General features: G+C 42.0%; 6 protein-coding genes across 7 annotated transcripts in view; 4 read left to right on the top strand and 2 right to left on the bottom strand.

Annotated features, from left to right (window-relative positions):
- The first annotated feature begins 2,256 nt into the window (after window positions 1-2,256).
- LOC108658896 (uncharacterized) lies at window positions 2,257-4,667 on the top strand. Its single transcript, XM_089260705.1, has one exon. The coding sequence runs from the start codon at window positions 2,481-2,483 to the stop codon at window positions 4,146-4,148; it is 1,668 nt and encodes a 555-aa protein (XP_089116831.1). The 5' UTR covers window positions 2,257-2,480; the 3' UTR covers window positions 4,149-4,667.
- Window positions 4,668-5,400: 733 nt separating this feature from the next.
- Window positions 5,401-7,837, top strand: LOC108658895 (uncharacterized). Its single transcript, XM_018111552.3, has 3 exons — window positions 5,401-6,987; window positions 7,158-7,373; window positions 7,436-7,837. The coding sequence occupies exons 1-3, from the start codon at window positions 5,401-5,403 to the stop codon at window positions 7,667-7,669; spliced, it is 2,037 nt and encodes a 678-aa protein (XP_017967041.1). The 3' UTR covers window positions 7,670-7,837.
- Window positions 7,726-8,444, bottom strand: LOC108658902 (ADP-ribosylation factor-like protein 6-interacting protein 4). The gene is made up of 2 exons (XM_018111563.3): window positions 8,163-8,444; window positions 7,726-8,091 (listed from the first exon to the last, which is right to left on the bottom strand). Exons 1-2 carry the CDS (start codon window positions 8,368-8,370, stop codon window positions 7,844-7,846), a joined length of 456 nt encoding a protein of 151 aa, XP_017967052.1. The 5' UTR covers window positions 8,371-8,444; the 3' UTR covers window positions 7,726-7,843.
- Window positions 8,445-8,725: 281 nt separating this feature from the next.
- eIF4EHP (eukaryotic translation initiation factor 4E homologous protein) overlaps window positions 8,726-17,925 on the top strand; it is a 46,275-nt gene continuing 37,075 nt past the window's right edge. Inside the window, exons 1-2 of one of the 2 annotated variants that reach the window (XM_018111560.3) lie at window positions 8,726-9,357; window positions 10,851-11,310. In XM_018111560.3, coding sequence (XP_017967049.1) covers window positions 9,326-9,357; window positions 10,851-11,310 — 492 coding nt within the window. In that variant the 5' untranslated portion in view covers window positions 8,726-9,325. The remainder of the gene's footprint in view (window positions 9,358-10,850; window positions 11,311-17,925) is intronic. The other variant, XM_018111561.3, reaches the window with a different exon arrangement.
- On the bottom strand, window positions 9,664-10,819 carry LOC108658899 (uncharacterized). The gene has a single exon (XM_018111556.3). The coding sequence runs from the start codon at window positions 10,802-10,804 to the stop codon at window positions 9,758-9,760; it is 1,047 nt and encodes a 348-aa protein (XP_017967045.2). The 5' UTR covers window positions 10,805-10,819; the 3' UTR covers window positions 9,664-9,757.
- The window catches only part of Syx1A (Syntaxin 1A), a 39,231-nt gene continuing 33,210 nt past the window's right edge, over window positions 11,905-17,925 (top strand). Inside the window, exons 1-2 of the mRNA XM_018111558.3 lie at window positions 11,905-14,832; window positions 16,932-17,630. Coding sequence (XP_017967047.1) covers window positions 13,961-14,832; window positions 16,932-16,950 — 891 coding nt within the window. The 5' untranslated portion in view covers window positions 11,905-13,960 and the 3' untranslated portion in view covers window positions 16,951-17,630. The remainder of the gene's footprint in view (window positions 14,833-16,931; window positions 17,631-17,925) is intronic.

Below are 17,925 nucleotides of genomic sequence, written 5' to 3'. Positions count from 1 at the left end.
AATGCCAGAGCTGGGCACGAGCTGCGAAGGTTATCAAGACTCAAAGGTTAAATGCACGCCTGCCTGCCAGAGGCTGCACAAACACACACACACACACACACAAATATGCATATATACACACACATACCTGCACACACTTCAGTACACTCAGTTACACAACACGTTGAAAGGTGGGTGCTGCTCTAGGTAGATGCGTATATGTATATATGTACATGTGTGTGTGTGTGTATCAAACGTGGCCCAACGATCAGCAACAAACACGTATTAAAATTGCAAACCAAACAAAATCAAAAATAATTTCAATATGAAAGAAAAAAAAAATGAATATAAATAAATTGTTCATAAATAAAATACAATATGTATGTGTATGTAGCTTATCAATGCGCGACGATATTTTTGAAGAGTGTTTTGTATTTTTGCAGCACTCTTAACCTGGGCAGAACCTTGTGCAGATATCAAGGTGCAACTGCAGGAACAAAATATCAATATTCATACATATACACGTAGCATATATGTTTAAATATAATAAATATTATAATTGTTAATTATATGAGAATATAACAACTATAAACAATCGGCTGCATACGCGAATTGGCCTGTTTAAAGTCCGCTCCATTTGGCAAGGTTAAGGTATTTTTCACTTTCCGTTTATTTTAATCTGAGTGCATGCGAAATAATTATGGGACAGTGTATGGGACAATTATATTTAGTCTACCTACATATGAGTAAGTGTAGGTGTGTGATTATTCTCTAACAATCACAATAGAGCATGTGCTTTTTTTCATCAGCTATTTTATTTAGTAATTGTTGTTGTTGTTCTTGTTGTAGTTGTTGTTGTTGGCTTGCTTAATGAGTGTTGGGTTCATAGTCAGCGTCTTATCAGTCGCAGTCGCTGTCGGAACCAGTCGTAATACCGCAACAGGCTGATTGAATTGAAATCAAGTACCTATTAGTTGATATGTACATGTGTAAGCGGATTAATTTTCAGCGTCTGGGTCAAAGTACAACTACAACTTACTGACTGACTGACTCTGACTGACTGTCTTGATTGACTGATTGACTAAGTTAATTCGTTTCACTAAGCACCAACTTCATTGCAAATAGTTTTTTCATGCTCTCCTCTTATTTTGGGTGGCTGACAACAATGTCAAACATTTTGATGAAAGACCAGGCTCTAGACAACGTGCATAATTTATGCCAATTTGCCAAATTTTCATGCGCTGAAAGAAATACTTGTCATAGTTCTTCTAGATTTTATAGATTATACAAAATTATAAGTATCAAAAATTAGATGAGTCTGTTTATAGATTTAAATATTATTATTAATTGTAATTCTTGTTGTATCACTTCAGTACATATTTTGTATCAATCAATTTGCAAAATTTTCGTACACTCAACAAAATATTTGTCATAGTTTTTGTAGACTTTTTTAATGTAAACTGAATGAATTATAATTGAATTTATAATGAATTATATCAGAATATGCTATTATATGTATTTAATTATTATTAATACTTGCATAAAAGGGATTTCATAATACTTCATGATTTAAGCTGTTTGGCTTTTTAACTAGATTTAAGTTATGGCATATTAGGTCCCATTATTAGTTAGCTTTCAATTGAAATCTCTTGAGTTTTTGTGCCTTGAGGCACGGCTTAGAAAGCGTGATTCATTTTAATTATAATTTCATTTAATAATTTAAATTATAAATTCAAAGAACTCAAATTTTTAGAAATAAAATAAAATATTTTATTTAAAATCATAAAATGTCTTTCTAATATTTTCTGCCCTAATAAGACATTTAAACTTTCAAATAAACGTTTTATTAATTTTAAAAGAGATTGTTATTTAAATTAAATTAAATAATTCGCTTAGGAACCTTACATACTAATGTGATCATTTGGGGAAAGTATATAGTTACCATATACAGACACGACATTTTCATTTTGTTTTTTATAATTAATTAACCTTGCTCATTTTGTTTGCAGTGTAGGTACAATGCAAAATCTTACAGTCTGCGAACCAGACAACAACAATACCAACAAGAAGAAAGAACAACAACAAATATTAATAATAATAATAATAATACAAATCCGAATGCGTCTGCTGCGCCACCTCCTATATGACTATAGGTGCGGCCGTATCTGTTTATGTGTCTCAGGCGCTATCTACGTGAATCGTCGGAGCGTCCGTCCGTTAATCTGTCCGTCGCTTGCAGTGCCCAGACATAGTACATACATATGACAATCATAGGTTTTAAGTAGAGCTCCTGTCTAAGCGGCACTTTAGTCAGATTTCGAATTTTGCCAGCATTGCACGGCAGGCAGAACGCCAAGATTAAAGAGAAGAAAACGAAGAGACTCTATAAATAAAACGGAGACGAGTGTGTGTGTGTGTGTTTGTGCTTACGCCCGTGATCGAGCGAACAACAAAGAGACAAATCGAGTGTGCGTGAAAGAGAACGAGAGTAAACGTTTAAGATGTCGCAGACACTGGATGATCTGCTGCAGCGACAGGAGCACGTACGCCAGCTGCGCCTGGCCACACGGCCCAAATTTCGTCGCTTCAATTCACTGGATCGCATCCCGGAACATCCCAGTCAGGATGAGTCCGAGAACGAGGAGCATACGCAGCATCGTCACTTCATAACTCTACGGCGCCAGCGCACGGCCGATGGCAACTTGTTGCGTGGCCATGTCCAAACCTCCAGCGGCAGGCAGGCGCAATCCTCGAGCAATTTGTTGCTGCTTGTGCCGCAGCTTTTGATGCGTCTATTCCTGACGCTGCTGCGCTATATGCTCTATATACCCTTGTCCATAGCGGCGCCCAGCTTCTGGCTGTCCGCCGTGCTCTGGATCTTCTGGAAGCTGCTGCGCGTGCCTATTGGTCTGTTCAAGTGGCTGCTCAGCACCGACGAGGAGCAGCCAGGAGCTCCGCAGCGGCAGCGGCAACGTCAGCGCACCGTGCTCCTCAGCTGCGGCAGCACCATTCAGACACTGCACCTGGCGCGTAATTTCTACGGATCCGGCGCACGTGTTGTGGTCTTTGAGTTTGAGGGTCTGTTTGGACTGGCGCGCTTCTCGAGCTGTGTGGACAAGTTCTATGTGGTGCCGCGGCCAACCAAGGCTACGGCGGAGCAGTATATAGCCGCGCTGTGCCACATCGTACGCAAGGAGCGGCCAACTGTATATGTGCCCGTCTGTGCCACGAGTCCGGCCTATTATGATTCGCTGGCCAAGCCGCACTTGGAGCTGTTGGGCTGCGCCAGCTTTGTGCCCGGTGCCCGGGAGACCCAACAGCTGGACGACTGCCTGCAGCTGTTTCGGCGCTGCGAGGCGCAGCAGATCACGCTGCCAGCGCATGCGGTCATAACGGCGCCGGAGCAGCTGCATCAACTGTACGAGGGCGGCTTTGCGGCCGGCTATCGCAACATATTCATGGCCTGCGGCATGCAAGGAGTCATGGAGCGACACAAGTACATATTGCCCACGCGCCGAGTCGAACTGCTGAAGTTCAATCAGCACGAGATCAGCGAACGCCAGCCCTGGCTGGTGGTGCGTGATCAGCCGGGCTATCATCACTATGTCACGTGCACAACGGTCAAGGACTCGCGGGTCGTGGCCAATGTCAGCTGCCGGGTGGAGCACAATACCAAGAATCTGATACCGGTGCGACGGGACGATGAGGCGCAGATAGAGCTCTGGCTGCGCAGTTTCTTTGCCAAGGTGCGCTTCCAGCGCAGCATCAATGGCCATGTCAGCTTTCGCCTGGTCAAGTCGCCCACCCATGGCGGCCAGTTTGTGCCGCTGGGCGTGCGACTGGGCGTGGCGCTGCCCTACATCTGCCATAATCGCTCGCACGCACAGCTGCTGTGCCGGGCCATCAAGTGCATGTGCATACATGGTCGGACCGGCATGGCCGAGGACGATTCGGCCAGCTGGAGCTGGAGCTGGTCGACGCTGGAGCGTAACACATCGACGGTGCCGCTGGATAAGCGCGAAGCGCTTTTCGCCTATTGGGATCCGCTGCCCTATTGCGCCTACTATCACTTTCAGCTGCCGCTGGAATCTGTAAAGCTGTTTTTGCAGCGACGGAATCGCAGCGAGACCAAAAGTTTATCGCCGCGCATCACGGCGCCGGTTCATTGAACGACGCAGTGCACCAATAGCCGGCTGGGTAGCTAGAAACAGGGCTAGCAACAGCAACAGCAACAGCAACAGCAATAGCAATAGCAATAGCGACAGCGAGAGAGATTGCACAGACTGAACAATAATAACAACTACAGCACCAACAACAACAATATGTACATACATACACGTAACACATACATAAACAAACAGCCTACATACATACGCACGCACACGCATACATACTTACTATAGGCAAATACTGTCACATACATATATACGCGTTTATATATATATATACATGTACATATATATATACTTTATTTTGTTTACTTGATGCGCACACATCCAATGGGGTTCAACATCTATCTAAGATTAGGCTAGCATAGAGTACATTATGTATATATACATAGACGATTATGTGCAGAAACACTTGGATCTAGCACTATCACACACACACGCGCACACACACATAGAAGCCCATAGGCTTTTTAGTTTATTGACTTTGCAATATAATAAAACTTATAATTTATATACGAATTACCCATAATGTTTTTATTTTTCAGCGAGCACATTTTTAAAATAAAATAAACATTAAATACTGAATCAGTCGACTAACTGACCACCACTGATATCCTGCTGTTGTATTCTTGTGGCGGTGGTTGTTTTGGCCACGTTTCTTCCGTTTTTCAGTTTCGTTTTCGTTTGGGTTTACGTTTTGAGCGCCGGTTGCCTGGTAACGGCTTTAGGTCAGTTTAATTGCGGTTAGAGCTGGCGCTAACTGAACCATTCCCATTATCCTTATCAGAGTAACCCCCAGAAAGAGGGTATGAAAGGCTTGAGCAGTGCACACCCAACGACCAAGGCTATACGAATTATGCAAATGATGTATACTGTATATATTCATAATTATTCAATATGCTAATTATAATACATATGCACATATACGTATGCAGATATGTTATCTCTGCTGCTGATTTTCATTTAAAAGCGCTATTTCAACAAGGTATGAGTAATTTTTTACTGTTACATTTAAAATTTGAACTTAATAATAGGAAAAAGGTAAAAGCGCTTGAGTGTTTGTGTACTGTAGATTCAAAAATGACAACGTTTTCTTTTCATAGCACTTCTGATCCGTGAGAATTGCAACGTTGACACGTGAATGGCTACGTTTACAGCCGACCACTAGAACACTTGGCTCGCGCACGTAGAAAACAAAAAGCATCAACTTTTTGCAAAGTAAATAACTCAAATTACGGTTTTTTGCCACGCAATGAATAACGGACCGAACGATGGTGCCTCCTCGCACCGTGGTCGTGGCGCCGCCCACCTGGACAGGGCCGCCACTGGCGTGGCAATAAACATTGACAGCGACAACGATGACAATGAGTCAACCACAGCTGAGCATGATTACCTGCTGCCAGCGCCGACGCCGCCCTTGTCGCTAGTGACCTCGGCACAGCCATTGATGGGGCCAAGTGCAAGTACAACCATTAATTTGGAGCAAACCAATCAACAGCCGGCGCGCAGCAGCAGCCTCAGTGGCGGCCGCACCAGTAGCAGCAATATACTGTCCACGCTGCTGGCCCGGCAGCGATCCTTTACGCCCGTCAGCAGCACACCTATGCGCGTGACATCGCAGGTGAACCGCCGTCTGCAGCAGTCGCGCAGCGTGGGCGCCAACAGCGGCAGCCTCGAGGAGCCACCAGCACAACCAGCATCTAGCGTTGCGTCGCCGGCGAGTGTACGGCAGCTGGGATTCTGGCGTGTCAACTTCAACGAAATGTTCTCACTGTCCACGGCACCCTCAACCGAGGCGTTGCGTTCGTTCATTGCACATTCCAATTTTCGCTATCAGCAACCGACAACCGGCAATGCAGTGCCGCCAGCAAGCGCTCCCGTTCAAGGTGACAATACGCATATTTTGCTAAACCAGAACCAGCCCACAGGCCAGAATGAGCCAGAGGCTAGCACTAGCGCGTCCATACCCACACGCTCGAGCGCCTACAACAGCGCTGGCATGGGCAGAAGCATTTCGCTGCGCGAGGGGGAAATGCAACAGCCGCGTCATAGCCTAACAGGTCGCCACAATGCCAGTGTGATTGGCTTGACAACGCCAGCAACGGCGAGCATGAATCCACCTGCCTATGATGCCACGCTTTCCGATCCGATCGCTGCTGCTGATGCTGCCTCATCGGGCGCCATTAATGCAACACCGTCGGATGGCGCCGGCAGCCCCAGTGGCAACGGCAATGGCAATGCGGCGCACGAGAACAACGCAGACGATGATCACCTAATAACGGACATGGTGGTGCAAGTGCTGAGCCACTTCGTTCGCTATTTGCCCATCATATGCATTCTGCTGATCAAGTTCGTGCACGACCACCTGCTGGGCATCCTCGATCTGCTGCTGCTGCAGACCATCATGTACAACATTAATCGTTCGGTGCGCAATCAGGTCGCCCGTCTGGCGCAAAAGAACTATGCTGTGCTGCTCCGCGACAGCTGCACATTGGTGGTGGTGGTTGGACTGCGTCTATTCTTGGCCACAGCGCCACCGGATCCTTTGGGACTGCTGGTGCCGCCCCCAAAAAACTATCAGAATTTTGACATCTCTACGCACTACAAAATTGAGGGCATCCACAGCGATGGACTCAATGATAGTCCTTCGACCACGTTCCAATCGAGCGCCGAGACGCCAAAAAACTTGACCGTCGATGTAACAGCATCGAAAGTCATTCCGTTGGGCATGCTGCTCTACTATATCGCCGTCAGCGACCTGCTGCTGAAATTAATCACAATTCTCATCAAGATCTTCATAACCATGCTGCCCATGCATGTAATTCGACTGAAAGTGCGCGTAAGTAATTGAACTCTCTTATCTGCTCATGATTGCTGAGTCACTGCTAATCGAGGTGTAACTACGGACAAACAATCAACTTGTTGTGCCTTCGTATTTAAAGTACCTTTACCTAATATCCACGTCAGACTATTTGACTCAGATTACGATTACTTGCATTTCATTCTCAGGCTCGTCTTTATGTATTAGTGGAATACACATCGCAGTTCTATCGCGCATTGGCCCCCATCACACAATGGTCCTGTTTCCTCTACGAGTCCTATTCGGGCCTGGAGGTTATTTCGGGTGGTCTCTTCGCCTCCATGTATATTGGAGCCAAGATCTTTGAGCTGCTAGAGCGTGGCAAAGCCCTCAAGAAAGCCGTCTCAACATTTAGGCGCAATATTGTAAGTCAAATAAATAGAAATGTAGAAAGTATTTTACGTTTTTTCTCATGTAACTGCAACAGGACTCAGAGCGACCGCCTACAAAGGACGAGCTCGATGCCGCTGGCTCTGTCTGTCCCATTTGCCATGACGTGTACACTGCACCAATAATACTTGAGTGCGGACATATATTCTGTGATGAGTGCGTCCAGACGTGGTTCAAGCGCGAGCAAACCTGTCCAATGTGTCGTGCCAAGGTCAGCGATGATCCTGCCTGGCAGGATGGAGCCACAACGTTTTTTCATCAGCTCTACTAAGTGCAGAACAATTGAACTTTTTACCTATTTATTATTCTGCTATTCATCTATCTGTCTATGTGTAAATAGCTTAAGCTAGCATTTCTTGCAATGCTGCACAAATGTTTATTTAGTTTAACAGTTATTAACTATTATTATATATATACCTCTTGTACTTTAAATGAAAAACTATGCTTATTTTGCATTGCGGCGTTTGGCAGCTGCAAATGATTGCGACTCGAAGTAGGCGCCATCGCTGCTCGTTGCCTTCTTGTTAATATCACAATGACGCTCCTTACTCACAATTTCCTCCAGGATCTCGCTGTCGCCTTTGATAAGGCGAGTTCGGCCAGTCACAGGGTCGACCTCACGGCGTATTTGGCTTTGACGGCGCTGGTACTCTTCCGGTGTTTCCGGCGCATGCGATTTGCTGTTCATCAGTGCTTAAATTGGAGCGAAATGTTAACTCATTTGAGTAGCTGTTGCTGAAAACGTAAAAATGGCTTCGACCGACCTATAGGTATTGCGAAGTCATCCTCGCCTCCACTGTCCGCAGCCACTTGAAGTGCAATTTCCTTTACGACCGGCGTCTCTTCCTTTGCTTGCTTTAGCTTTAATTTGTCTTCCCTCTTAGATTTCTTTGATTTGACTTTATGCTTCTCTCTGTGCTCTTTACGCTTGCTCTTATGCTTTTTCTTAGATTTCTTTTCACTTTTACCCATTTTGCTCAACTATTGTTTACAAGTGGAAAAAAAAATATCAAAATACGAAATCCACAACCCTTCTGTCACTGCGTAACATAATCCACAACAATTAACATTTTCTGATGCTTTTCGTGAATCAATTGTAAATTGAGCTGGTCACTCTGGTCTTATGTTTTGATTTTGAAGGGATCAGCTGATATTCTATCGATAATTTAATCAAAAACAAATCATATGCTTTATATATTAGTATTGATAAAAGAAAAGTTTGAATTGTACATAAGAATAAAAGCTTTAATCATAGAAACTTTGCAAAACGCATTCAATAATTGTTGCCTTTCATAGCCATTCACCCCGAAATTAGAGTCGGTGCTGCAAAACGCCATCTATTGGATCGCATTTTACAGCACTGAATAATTTACGTAGCACGCCGATATAAACCATTAAAATCAAAAAAGAGCCAAACATCTTGTCAACTGTTTACCAACTGGACGCTTTAAACGACAACAACTGGTAACGCAACTGAGAACGTACAACATCCGCTCTAAAACGGCAGCCGATTTGCCAAACGCGACAAATTCGTGTTGTGGACACACACAAACACACGCACACCCACAAACAATATCAACGACCACGCAAGAAGCAAAAGGAGCTGAATTCTAAAACACTACAACAACAGCAGCAACAAAAATTCGATTTGGCAACTAGACAGCTACAACAAAAACAGCAAGAACAACAGCGGACAAAAACTGTGCAACGTGCACACCGCCAGCAAAAGTACAATAAGAATTTGAAGCAAACAGCGCCAAAGGCCAGGCAGCCGTTCAAATAGCCCAGCAGCTAGCCTCAAATCCAACAACAACTACAGCAACAACAAAGATTGTGGCAACAACAGTCAAGAGGCATAACAATAACAATAACTATAACAGGGAACCAGACGTCCAGGGAGCTGCCACAGTCGAGACACAGCATTAGCATGGAGAAGGTCGCAAGCAAACAATACGAATCGTAAGTGGAAACCTAAATTGGGGCAACATCTTGGCTAGCGTTTGTTAGGTTATGTTTTGATCATGGCTGCAAACCCCAAAAAATGTATAAGAACAAAAGGAGAACTATTCTCAGTATGAACCTAAGGTTCATATGAATCCCACTTTTCGATCGCTGTACACTTCCCAGTTTAAGGAGGCAATTTTCTGAATAGTTTACCAATTTCCAACTCCTTAGACCTGATGACACAGTTTGGGCAAGTTGTTTGACTCGTATTTCGTGCAGAAAACCTGTGCTTAAATCCCCAATGTCAGAGATTGCAGTGGGTTAACTGCACCAACGGATTACAGCGCCAATTTAATATATTCAATAACTATTTGAAAAGAACCATTAACTAACTAGATTTGCCCGCCTACAAAAATTAGTTATCCTCCTCATCGGTCTGGCGGAAGAGTATATCGGCAGCCAGTTCCTCGTTCTTGTCGCATGCCAGATAGACCGGCACAACAATATCCCGGTCAAAGCCAAGCGCCATCAGACGCTCCACAGCCGCCTCCTCCTCGGTATTGAGCGAGGCCGCCATTGGCATCGGTGAATTCAGCATCGATATGAACTCCTCCTGATTGTTGCGTATGGCTTCAAAGGCGGCGGGATCACTCTCCCTTAGATGTGTCAGGACCAGTTCCAGCAGCTCTGGATTTTGTCGTATCAAATCACGTACATGTGCAAAATGAGGATCGGTTGCCAAATAGTTGAGACGTTCGGCCGTCTCGCCAATCAAGTTCGCATCTGCTGCGTTTGCATTCGCGTGTGTCTGTGTCTGGTGAGCTACAGGTACATCCGTGGGTATGCCGGTGATTAGGTATTCTATGGCTCGTTCTGGATGATTGAAACTGGCACGTAGGGCAGCGCGCACGTCTGGTTCATCATAGCCCATTAGCACCAGATCGCGCACACGCTGCTCATCGGGCACAACAGCGGGACGCGGTGACTCTGTGGGGCGTAATTGCTCTGTGTTTCCTGGCTTCGGTTGCTGTAATTCCTTTTGCTCTGCCTCTATATTCTTCTTCGGGGGTTCAACCGTATTGACGCTCTTCTTGGTCATCAGCACTATAAACCTGTCCTCCTTTATATTGTAATCAGATATTGGTCGATCATCCTGCATAATGCGACCACTATAGATCAACTGCAAACTGTCCACTGGTTGGGATATCTCTGGTAACTCCACCAGCCGTTGTTTTAGATGTAACACATTTTGTTTGTCGTCCTTCAGCTCCAGGGAGATTGTTTTCTGGTCAAGCGTACGAATGGTAAGCTTCATGATGTGGTCAGCAGATTGGAGTACATGTATATATAAATATTTATATATATACTTATATATGTGAACTGTGTGTATTCCGGAGTGCTTGGCTAGCTTTGCCGTTATGCGTGAATTTGGATTTTTGAGTGGGATAAACAACAGACTCATACGATAAACTACTCAAACGTGACATGCCATCTCCTTTGCGTTGCAGGAAAATCTGGCCAGACCTTGTCGATAGCGATGACAGCGATGTGGAGAACGAAATAGATGTTGACAAATTGCCGCCACTGGAGGTGGGGCCCAACGAGAATCGCCTGCAGCACACATATTGCCTGTGGTTCTCGCGCAAGGGCACACAGCGCGCGGCCACCGACTATAGTAAATCGCTGCATGTAGTCGGGCGGTGTGCCAGTGTGCAGCAATGGTGGTCACTCTACTCGCATCTCATAAGGCCAACGGCGCTGAAGCCCTATCGGGAGCTGAGTCTTTTCAAACAGGGCATCAAACCGATGTGGGAGGATCCGGCGAACAGTAAAGGCGGACAATGGGTCATACGTTTGCGAAAGAACAAAATTGAGCGTGCCTGGGAGAATGTCTGCATGGCTATGCTGGGTGAGCAATTTCTTGTTGGCGACGAAATATGTGGCATAGTGCTGCAAACTAAGTATCCGGTAAGTGCACGATTTATTTTCCTTAAATATGATTCGATACAAGCCTGAAAGCCATTCGTATGAAAAGATCCATTGAATCGCGATTATTTTGGCGCTATCAGTGCTGTAAAATGTCACTTTCGATACACTATCGATACATATCTTTTTTTACTTGCGGTGCCGTTTGTTTTTATTTGTTTACCGACGAGCTTCGTTTTTCCCGAAATTTTAAACATCTCTTTCCGGTGCAGTCTTTAATTGCATTATTTATGCCGGTATCCATTCATAAAACCGCGCACCCGTTCATCTCCAATTGAGCATGCAAGGTAAACAGTGCACAAATTATGATCCACAAACAAACCGGTGTTCAGGTCTCGTGCTCGTAGTATTAGTTGCTTTATGTAGCGGCATTTGTACTATGACGTAACGTAAATACTTGGGTATTTTTTGGTGCATTTTTGCCGATGTTGCTAGTATTTTTTAGGCGTCTTGTGGCAACAAAAGTGAAATCACGAAAATATAAGCAAAAGAAATACAAAAAACATGAAATACATAAGTTTTGTAGTGAGCGATCTACTAATTGTGTAATCAATGTTCGCGTACATAAAAATAATATTCAAAAGAAGAGTAAATGTACGAAATAAACAACTCGAAACAAAAAAATGATGGCAATGTAAACTTTGCCGCATCACCGTATGAATGTCATCTATAGAGAGCTACACATTGAGAGAGAAACTGTCAACAAACGCGAAATACGACAACCAAACGTAATAGTAAAACGGACGAGTTCCCACAACAACGCTTTGAGCAACAGCGCAATCGCACTCAGCATATATTCCACATAGAAGAGCGAATTGTCGCTTCGGTTTTGCCTGCACCGGAAGGCGACGCGTGTTTCAGATTGACGATAGCCAGCAACGCGTCAAGTATGCTTTTAAGTAACGTGCGCGTAAAACAATAGGCGACTAAAACATATATACATACATAGCTACAACCGAATAACGAGCATCAGCAAACAGATATAAGGGGAAAGAGAGAGAAAGAGAGTAAATGGAGGCTTACCACCCACAGCAGTAGCGTCGAACAAACCGGAGCGAAGTGTGAGAAGTGCCCGCCGACTAACTCACTCACACATATTAACACACATTCACAACCACAGTCGAGCAACACATAGAAACTCTCGTACGCGAAACACAACAAAACGGAACGTGAAGAGAAAAAACGCCCACCGTGTAGCCCTTCCCCCTCCGTTCGCTGCTAACTTGTGTTACCGTAGCCAGAAGCAACCATCACGTCACAGTCCCCCAAGCGGCTAAAGAGAGCCTCCACTGGAACCCTGCGCAGAAATCGATTTTTTTTTGGCAATTTTCGTACGTGCTTTGCTTGCGAAGTCAACCTCAACCATAATTCGTTTAAAACACAGACACACTGTGTCCAAATGTACGCAAACGAGGCCTAAGCATTGCAATCGCACTATATTTGCGAATTTGTGTGAATAGCCAAAGCCGAACAGGTTAACTGCAACGCGATCGATCGGCAAATCCGATGCCGAAAACGACAACGACACTCACGCAGCCACTGCCCCACCCACCCTCGCGACCTGTGTAAATGTGAATGTGAATGTGAATGCGTGCGCAAAAGCAACGGCGATCGGTGGCAAACGCAAGCTGTTTATCGACAAGTGCACAATAAACAGCCAAAAAAAAAAGTGAATAAAACCAAGAGTAAATAATAAAAGTGTGCTAAAAAACGTTGCTCGGGCATAAATCGTACGCATTGTTAACAAATAAATATCTGTGCACAGGCAGCAGCAAAAATATATATATTTATTTATATACATACATACACGCATAAACGTAATTTCTTGTTGCCGTCGCTTAAGCAATCGCCGTGAGTCATAATTTAACGTTTTTGTTGCTGGTCCCCACTTGACTTGGCTGCCTGGCATTGAGGTGCTGCTTGCTAGCACTGCTCTGCAACTGCCACTGTCGTCGCTAGTCTCTCTCTTTGCGGCCTCTCTTGAGCGCTAAACACGCGCGCCGTTAACGAAAAAGGCGAAAAGGAAAACGACATAGAAAATATATACATATATTTGAGCATATATTTAAATATAATCGTAAAGATATATGTAGATGTGTTTGTGTGTGTGTGCTTATATTATTAAGCAAAAAGTGAGGTGCGTGCAACAAACAAAATAACAGAAAGCAGAAAGCGACAAACAAACAAACGAAGGGCAAATGTACAAAGAAGAAGAAGAAAAAGAAGTCGTATTTATTTAGGGCATGCGAAATACCATTTAGCGGCCACAAAAATCTACGAAAAATCAATAGTCCTCACTTTGTAAGCAGCAGAAAAATAGAATTAGCAAAACGCGTGCAAACAAGTTAAGCAACAAACGAGCGACGCTACAAAAGTTGACAGTTAACTGCTAAACGAGCACACGAATATAACAAAGCTTACGTAAAAGCTCAAGTGAAACTGTAAATGCACTTGCAACTGCAATAGCATTTTTCAACCTGCCATTAGCTAAATATACGAAAAAAAATAAAAACAAAAAAAATTCAACGAATTAGGCCGTAAAACAAATTGAAAATAAACAACATTAAAAAAAAAAAAAAAACAATAAAATCAACTAGTTTTGCTTCCCGCTTGAAGCTCTGTCAAAAACGCCATGACGAAAGACAGATTAGCTGCACTGCACGCCGCCCAGTCGGACGACGAGGAGTCGGAAGATGTGGCCGTCAATGTGGATGGCCACGATTCGTATATGGATGATTTCTTTGCCCAAGTGGAGGAGATACGGGGCATGATTGATAAGGTCCAGGAAAATGTGGAGGAGGTGAAAAAGAAACACTCGGCCATATTGTCCGCACCACAGTCGGACGAGAAAACCAAACAGGAGCTGGAGGACCTAATGGCCGATATCAAGAAGAATGCGAATCGTGTGCGTGGCAAACTCAAGGGCATCGAGCAAAACATTGAACAGGAGGAGCAACAGAAAAATTCATCGGCCGATTTGCGTATACGCAAGACGCAACACTCGACGCTGTCGCGAAAATTTGTCGAGGTCATGACCGAATATAATCGCACCCAGACCGATTATCGAGAGCGCTGCAAGGGCAGAATACAGCGTCAGCTGGAGATAACGGGACGTGCGACCACAAATGAGGAGCTGGAGGATATGTTGGAACAGGGAAATCCAGCTGTTTTCACCCAGGGCATCATCATGGAAACTCAGCAGGCCAAGCAAACGCTGGCCGATATCGAGGCCAGACACGCTGACATCATGAAGCTGGAGACATCCATAAAGGAGCTGCACGACATGTTCATGGACATGGCAATGCTGGTGGAGTCGCAGGGCGAGATGATCGATCGCATTGAGTATCATGTGGAGCACGCTATGGACTATGTGCAGACAGCAACTCAGGATACCAAAAAGGCGCTCAAATATCAAAGCAAAGCGCGACGAAAGAAGATCATGATACTGATATGCTTGACTGTGTTGGGTATCTTAGCGGCTGCATATGTTAGCAGTTATTTCATGTAAATTGATGCAATTACTTAACTTACACATCCACATACACACACATATATATACATACACATACATACAAAGAGAAGAAACACTCATAACACATACTCACATACACACACATACACTATCGATGTCTGTTTAGGATGTTGTACAACCCACCCCGATATGATTCAGTATATGTTATAATTGAAATACATAAAACAATTTAAGCGGCCCTTGCCAGTGAGTTAACATAGAGACACACATATTTATATATATATATACACACACATATACTAACACAAACATACACTTGATATTTTAGGCTCTATAATAAACAAAGAAGAAAAGAATATATTCATTATATAACTAATTTGTATGATTAGTTTAGAAACCTTGAGAGTCTAGCGGCAAAGTGCGAATATTTGTTATAATAATACGCAGCCGGTCGCCTGAGCAATGGATATGCTTATCCCAACGCTCAACTCCCACACACATACACACAAATATAAGGGTTAATATATACATATATATGTATATATACGCGCATGCATACATAGATAAAGACGCAACTGGCCTAATAATAACATTTCAAATCGTTTGATTAGCCAGTCCGAAAATTAATGCCGATTAAAATAGAACCGAACAAACAAAACAAAAAGCAATTAAACACAGTCTAAATAATATATAAAGAAGCATACAAACATATATATATATATATATACGTATATATGATTAAAATTGCAATTAAAAGTATACATACAGAAAAAAAAAAGAAGTGAAAACAAACAAAAAAGTAATTGCAAAAGCAACATGAAATTTTTATTGATTATTGTTATAATGCGAAGCAAACTCAAAATTGCAAGAAAACAAAATAATTATAATAATATATATAACACTTTTTTAGTAGTTTTTGCTTTGCATACATCTAAAAAGAAATTATTGTTAATTCGTTGTTAATTTTTGTACAATTTATCTTTTTTGTTTGATAGGATATGCATTTAATTTTTGATTTGCTCAAAAAAAGTTCTTACAAAAATCTCAATTGCTTATATACACTTATTTGTAGATTCTCTCTTTCAAAAAAATAATAATAATAATGACGAAAACAAAAGAAAAGCAAAGAAAATTCAATGAAACTCACTCAAAAATCTCTCAGTACACAAATCTCATGCAAATGCTATGTATATTAAAATCTAGTTAACTTCTTGAATAATATTTATTAAACAATTATTAATGATATATAAATATACACACAAATATATAAATATATGTACTATATATTCCATATAGATATATATATATGTATGTATAATAACTATAGTGACTATTTACTTATGCTATTTACCCAATCGTGTTCATATGTATTGAATGCACATTACATAAATTATACAAAAAAAAAAAGAAAGATAAAAATTTGCCCAATTCGTATATACATGCTATATATATATGCCACAGACAAACAAATCGGCAAACTGTAAAGTCAACATTCATGTTTTTTTTTGTTTTAGTTTGTTGCGCAAATAAATGTTCAACATTTATCTCAATCAAAACGGGTTTATTTTTTCTCTTTTCGTTAGTTTTTGTGTTTAATCATATCCGTTTAACACACATTTTTTCTCTGTATTGCAAAACCAAATTGCTAGCTATAAAAAAAAAAAACAAGAAAACAGAAAATGCAGCTCAATACGTTTCTTAAATCAAAAGCAGAAAAAATCATAAAAATTTGTGCTTAAATTTACTTTTAGTCACTGTAATTCACTTAGCTCGCACATACTCGCAGTAGCACACACACACACACACACACACTCACACACACTCACACATGAACACACTCACGCACCTAACACATTTTGCCTTGCAATATTAACCCACTTATTTATTTGATTATTTCTTTCTTCTTCTTCCTTTTTTTCTTGTTATTTTGTTGCCCAACTTAAACCATATGACTAACAACAACAACCACCACAAACAAAAAAAAAAAAAAAAACATCGGAAATTGTATTATTTAACCCAAACCCAACTGCATGCCAAATCGTTCAAAAATAAATCTGCTTACTTTTCTATGTTTATAAATATATTTATTTATATATAACTTTTGCGCTGTAAACTACATTCATGCTCATAGCATCAAAGCAAGCAAGTAGCATGTATAAAACTTATCAAATTAAATTTATACTAAAATCAAATCACAACAACAAGAACTGCAAATGTTTTACAATGAGCAATGCTTACGAAATGCATCTAAAAAGCACTTCTGTTTAATGGAAACAAAAAATCAAACAAGCAAAACAAACAAAACCAGAACCCGAGTTAAAACTTAATTTCTAGTCCACTGCGAATGCAACTGCGAGCACGTTGCACGTTTCTTTGATAACACCTAAAGCGAGAGTATATTTGCAACAACTGTCACCCAACAACAACAACAACAACAAAAACTACAACAGCAACCACCGACAACCAACAACAACAACAGCAATAACTTCGTATTATGGCAGTCAATCAAGCTGCGTCAGCCTTTAGCCGCATTCAATGTGTTTTCTCATGCCCAATTAAAATCAACAAAATGAAAAAAAAAAGTTAAAAAAAAAAAAAGAAAAATCAAATGCATTAAACGCGACTCCGCCGTCCAGCCTCGCCACTAAAACGAAAACCAAAACCAAATAAACAACACCTAAAACATCGAAAATTGTTAAAAAAAAAAAAAAAGTCGAAAAAGTACATAGAAACCCAAAGTGTTTTGCCACGCGGGATTCCCAGCCTTAGCGCAAACGTCTCCAACGCCTCTCCCCATATGCAGCTGCAAATCGCCATTCCCCCAACCAAGGTGAGTAATTTGTATTTGATTTTTTTATTTGAAAATAATTTTACATATATGTTTTGCCAGTTGAAAGTCTCGTCACCCCCGCAATTTATGAATAAATATGAGATTCATATATAAATATATGTACATTATATATGAATGCATGCACATTGTGTTCGCAATATCGGAATATCTGTACCGCCTAGTTTATATTGTGTCTAATGCGCACTTCCAGCGCTACAAATTATCTATAAACAAGCAACAGTGTGTGACAAGAAGATACCCTAAAGTAGAGTATATTATATAGAATGTGTTGCGA

Source organism: Drosophila navojoa, chromosome 2 (assembly GCF_054131105.1).
Source record: "Drosophila navojoa isolate 15081-1374.11 chromosome 2, UAZ_NAV_1.0, whole genome shotgun sequence".
Lineage (NCBI taxonomy): Eukaryota > Metazoa > Arthropoda > Insecta > Diptera > Drosophilidae > Drosophila > Drosophila navojoa.
Note: the sequence above shows the minus strand (reverse complement) of the source record. Positions and strands in the feature narration are given on the sequence as shown.

Excerpts from the sequence above, each read along its gene's own strand:
- LOC108658902 (XM_018111563.3), bottom strand. The coding sequence starts at position 8,370 with ATGGGTAAAAGTGAAAAGAAATCTAAGAAAAAGCATAAGAGCAAGCGT. Across the intron at positions 8,092-8,162 it reads TGACTTCGCAATACCTATAG|CACTGATGAACAGCAAATCG; the intron begins GTCGGTCGAAGC and ends CTCCAATTTAAG.
- LOC108658896 (XM_089260705.1), top strand. The coding sequence starts at position 2,481 with ATGTCGCAGACACTGGATGATCTGCTGCAGCGACAGGAGCACGTACGC.
- LOC108658895 (XM_018111552.3), top strand. The coding sequence starts at position 5,401 with ATGAATAACGGACCGAACGATGGTGCCTCCTCGCACCGTGGTCGTGGC. Across the intron at positions 6,988-7,157 it reads TAATTCGACTGAAAGTGCGC|GCTCGTCTTTATGTATTAGT; the intron begins GTAAGTAATTGA and ends TTTCATTCTCAG. Across the intron at positions 7,374-7,435 it reads CAACATTTAGGCGCAATATT|GACTCAGAGCGACCGCCTAC; the intron begins GTAAGTCAAATA and ends TAACTGCAACAG.
- LOC108658899 (XM_018111556.3), bottom strand. The coding sequence starts at position 10,804 with ATGAGTCTGTTGTTTATCCCACTCAAAAATCCAAATTCACGCATAACG.